The sequence below is a fragment of the Manis pentadactyla genome, chromosome 4, assembly GCF_030020395.1.
Source record: "Manis pentadactyla isolate mManPen7 chromosome 4, mManPen7.hap1, whole genome shotgun sequence".
Taxonomy (NCBI): domain Eukaryota; kingdom Metazoa; phylum Chordata; class Mammalia; order Pholidota; family Manidae; genus Manis; species Manis pentadactyla.
In genome coordinates, this window is record NC_080022.1 from 139,586,947 (window position 1) to 139,592,193 (window position 5,247).

A 5,247-nucleotide genomic window follows, 5' to 3' on the forward strand; every position below is an offset into this window, starting at 1 on the left:
CAGTACTTAGACATAAGTGTCCAAGGCTAATTGTCAATTAGTTCCTCTGACCAAGAAGCATTCTTTCCCCCAATATACTGGGGTCTATGAGTTTAGTAAACCTAGGTACAGCCACAGCAACCACAGGAGTCAAAAGCAGTGCTTTAGGAAGTTCATAACTGGCAGTAGCTTCACTACTAATTCTGGATTTCTCCCCCCTTTCCTGCTGAAGGATCCATGAGAGAAGAAAACCAGTCCTCCACCCTCTATTTCATCCTCCTGGGAGTTGGTGGTCACCGGGAACAGGAAGATTTCTTCTTCATCCTCTTCCTCTTCATTTACCCCATCACACTGATAGGAAACCTGCTCATCATCTTGGCCATTCACACTGACATTTGCCTCCACAACCCCATGTACTTTCTCCTTGCCAACCTCTCCTTTGTCGACATCTTCTTCTCCTCTGTAACCATCCCCAAGACACTGGCCAACCACATGTTGGGCAACAAAGCCATCTCCTTTGGGGGATGCCTGACACAGATGTGTTTCATGTTAGCCTTGGCTAACATAGACAGCTATATCTTGGCTGCAATGGCATATGACCGTGCTGTGGCCATCAGCCGCCCACTTCATTACACAACAATTATGAGCCCAAGGACTTGTGTCCTGCTAGTTGTTGGGTCTTGGGTGGTTGGAAACGCCAATGCCCTCCCCCACACCCTGCTCACAGCTAGTCTGTCTTTCTGTGGAAACCAGGAAGTGGCCAACTTCTACTGTGACATTGCCTCTTTACTCAAGTTGTCCTGTTCTAACATCCAGTTCAATATGAAAATGATGTATCTAGGGGCTGGTGTTTTCTCTGTGCCATTACTATGCATCGTCATCTCTTATGTTCAGGTCTTTTCCACAGTCTTAAGGGTTCCATCCACCAAGGGTGTACTCAAGGCCTTCTCCACCTGTGGGTCCCACCTCACTGTTGTTTCTTTGTATTATGGGACAGTCATGGGCAGGTATTTCCGCTCTCTGACCGGTTACACCCTAAGAGATATAGTGCTCACTGTGATGTATGTTGCGGTGACCCCAATGTTAAATCCTTTCATCTACAGTCTGAGAAACCGAGACATGAAGGCAGCTCTAGGGAAGCTCTTCAGCAAGAGAACATCCTTATAAACAATGTGAGGTCATATTGGTCTGTAGTTAGCAATCTGGATGAACTTGAAACTCCATCCCTAACAACCTCTTCTTCCAAGAAGACATCTTTATTCTTTCCAGCCACTGTATTCATGTTCTTCTTAGACAAGTTGGAACATTTTGATAGAACATTCTATTGAGATTATCAATTTGTACACATTATTGCTCCTTTTAATAGATTGACAGCAATGGTTTATTAGATTCAAGTCCCACCTTATACTACTGACTAGCAGAGTAAAGTTGAGAGTGTTTAAGGCCTGGATTCTACAGAATAGAAAAAATAATAATAACTTCCTTGTCTTTGTAGTGGAGTATGAGGAACACAGTGCTTCATATTTTGAAGGTTATAAATCACCATTCAAATGTCAATTTTTTTGGACTGGGAAGTTCAATCATCCCTACTTTGGTTGCAGATCTTCAGGGAAAGGGCTGTCTTAATGCATCATTCTAGTTCTCCCAAAATTGGTCATGAAATGCATCCAATAGTTATTTGTGGAGGTCGAATGAATGAATGTAAGTGAATAAATGTGACTGACAATCATTAGACATGATTACATCTGATGTTATTTCCCATCCATCATCTCTCTGGTATATATCATAGAGTCACTTTGAATCCATGCAAGAAATAAAAATCATGCCCATTATAACTCAAAGTTATTAACTGAAGGAAGAAGTTACTTCTACTATGACTGGGTAACAATAGGGAAAGGTGGTGTCACCAGAATCTAGGAGCCCGGAGGCGGGATGACCACATCTCTGGTCCTCAGATCTCTGAGGGGAGCTGTCAAAGATTCCACAAAGAGACAAAGACAACAACATAAATTGCAGCTGTCACACTCCGTGAACACGTTTCCCAGGAGATTCTGAAAACTGTGAAATGATGTGGCACTGGGCAAAGGGCTCGGGAAATAACAAAACAGAAGGTATTCCTTCTCTACAATCATGCCTTCCCAATCCTGAACAGATAGCGAGATGTCATCTGAGTTAGCCGCTCATGCAGAGTATAAAAAGAAAAAAACTTCCAAAATCATTTTTAAAGTGAGTATAATATTGAAGTTAAAGCATGATAAATGTTGCAAAAATTTCAACCACAGAATAATCTCACTTGTGAATATTGATACAAAAATTCTCAGGAAAATATGAGCAGGAGCCAGTAAAACATTAAGAGAATACGATTTCCTCAATACGTGGGCATTATTCCAGGAACTTAAGACTGGTTACATATTAGGAAAAATAATGTTATGATCCATGGGAATGCTGAAAAGTCACTTCATAACATTCAAAACTCATTTCGCATTTAAAAATCATCATTAATTGGGAAAACGATGGCTACTTCACTAACGTGGAATGCTGTATAACTTTAAAGGCTGATTTTTATAATGCATGGAACATGGAAGCATTTATACTAAAGGTCAAGAATAAGGTGAGGATATCCATTGCAAAAATTACTATTTAACATTACATCGAAGGCTATACCTAATGCAAATATATAGAACAGTCTCTTAGAGGCAGTAACAAGTGAAATAAGACAGAAAAAGACAAAGACCATATGATTTTCCTTTTTATGTGGAATCTAAAATATAAAGCAAACTAACAAAACAGAAATCAGCTCAAAAACATGGAGAACAAACTGGTGATTGCAACGTGTGAGGGGTGTCGGGGGAGATGGGTGAAATATGTGAAGGGGATAAAGGGGGACAAACTTCCAATTATGAAATAAAGAAGTCACAGGGAAGAAAAGCACAGCATGGGAAATACAGTTAATAATATGCAGCATCTTAATATGCTGATAATTGGTAACTTTACTTAGATAGTGTGCATTCATGATGTATATAATTGTTGAATCACTATGTTATACAACTGAACAGAATATAATACTGTATTATCAACTAGAGTTCAATTTACAAAATTAGAGACATAAAAGTTGGAAAGAAAGAACTACAGTTACCTCTATTTACATATGAGAAGATTTCTGAGGAGCCATAAAAAAAAAAACCAAGGGCAAATAAATACAATTCTAAGAGTAAATGATATACAATATATTCAAGTAAATCATATTCATATATATAATAACATATATTAGACAATGTGATGAGAAAACCCTTTCACCATAGCAATGAAAAAAATAAAAAAGAGGGGGGAAAAACATAAAAGGAGTGTTTAGCATCTATACAAGGAACATTCTAAAATCTTAATTAAAGCATCAATCCGGGTAAGAATTAAAAGGATATTAAATGGTGTTTAAGACATTTCTTTCAAGGATGATGGAGACGCACATATTTATATGATACCAAGCTAATACCACACAGATTCCTTCCTAGTCAGAAGAAGGAAATGTGACTGTTACAGGAGGGATATGTTTTCACTTTGTGAATCCAGTTGTTAATCTTACCATCAATCACTCATGACACACAATATAACATGATGCATTTTAGCCAAAGATGTTTAACTAAATGTAATCAAACTACTAGGAATAAGTTCCAGTTATAGGAGCACAGGATCTCATGGAGCAAACTAGCTCCAACAAGAAAAAAATCAGATAAATTGTAAAAGTGGGACATGCTACAGCCATGCCTCTGAACTTTTATGTGCATAGAAGTCACTGTGGGCACACAAGTCAATGAAGATTTGCATTCAGTGGGTCTGGGTGGGACCTGAGAATCAGCATTTCCAACGAGATCTCGGTAATGCTAATCTGTTGGCAATGAACTCAACTTTGAGAAAGAAGAGGTTTGAACAATCTCCTCAGTCACTGTTGTGAAAAATGAACTGTTAGAGACAAAGATACAAGTCTCATAACCAGTTGCAATATAGATCTTGGATTGGATTCCTATTTTGATAAACCAACTTACAAGGACAGTTCTGAGGATACATAGAGAAAGTTGAGCATGCACTAGCTGTAAAGAATAATAAGGAATTATCATTAACTGAGTTATTGTGAAAATGCTATTTGGTTCATGTGCAAGAGGATTTTTTACAAATGTGTGCTGATATTTAGGGATCTAATGCATGATATCTATAGTTGAAAATATTTCAGACAACTATGTGAATTTAAAAAATCTACATAATATAGAGGTCCAGTTCCATAAGAAAGAGTTATACATGGATGGTGGTGATAGATTACACATTATGAGTATACTTAAAACAACTGAAATGCACACTTAAAATGGTTATGATGGTAAATTTTATGGTTTGTGTATTTTACACAATAAAATTTTTTAAACTACATAGTGTGCAGTTAATATTAATATGGAGACTCCAGAAAATATCATGTCTTGTAGAATGCAAACTTATGATTTTCTCAAAATATTCAGATGACACAGATAAAAATAAAAAAGAAAATAAATGATACTTATAGAGACTAGAGACCCACGATCCAATCCAAGAATGTTAGAAATCCTGGGGGCATACAGCAAAATATTTACAGCCTGTTGCAAATTTTAATAAAATGGAAAGAATCTTGCATTTGAAAATGTAAGTGCTGCTCAGAATTCTGCACAAACTTACTGAGAGATAAAAGACATAAATTTTCATACATAGGAATTTTTTAATTTCAAGACTAAATGATTTAAATAACAATTTAAATAACAATTGACATATACTGAGGGCTTTCCAAAGTTCTTGGCCATACTATCTTTTTTTTTTTTTTGCCTTCCAACCACACTTCCCTCCACCAATCCTGAGCCATATCATCTTAATATATTCTTCACATTACATATGAACCTACACAATTATCTACATTTAAAGATGAAAAAATGGATAATCAGAGCAATTAAGAAAAATAATTTGCCTAGGTCACACAGCTTTTAAGTGGTAGAATCAAGACAAGCCCTATTTTCTCTCAGACTCCAAAACCTTGACTCATGTCATCCTCTACATCCATGTCACCCTCTCACATCCTGGACAAACCCAAAGCTTCTCTTTCAACCCCACTTTGAAGAATTCTGCCACGAGGCAAGAATAGATCAGATTCCATTTCCAGTACTGATAGAATGACCTTCATTCACTCAACAAATATTACATGTGATCTAAATGCCAGCAATAGTGAAGTATCTGGGGATACAGAGATTATTTATATAA

At 37.0% G+C, this 5,247-nt stretch overlaps 1 protein-coding gene across 1 annotated transcript; it reads left to right on the plus strand.

The window, feature by feature from the left end:
• The first annotated feature begins 216 nt into the window (after positions 1–216).
• LOC118922869 (olfactory receptor 1A1-like) lies at positions 217–1,146 on the plus strand. The gene has a single exon (XM_036906095.2). It carries the CDS (start codon positions 217–219, stop codon positions 1,144–1,146), a length of 930 nt encoding a protein of 309 aa, XP_036761990.2.
• The last annotated feature ends 4,101 nt before the right edge of the window (positions 1,147–5,247 follow it).

Excerpts from the sequence above, each read along its gene's own strand:
- LOC118922869 (XM_036906095.2), top strand. The coding sequence starts at position 217 with ATGAGAGAAGAAAACCAGTCCTCCACCCTCTATTTCATCCTCCTGGGA.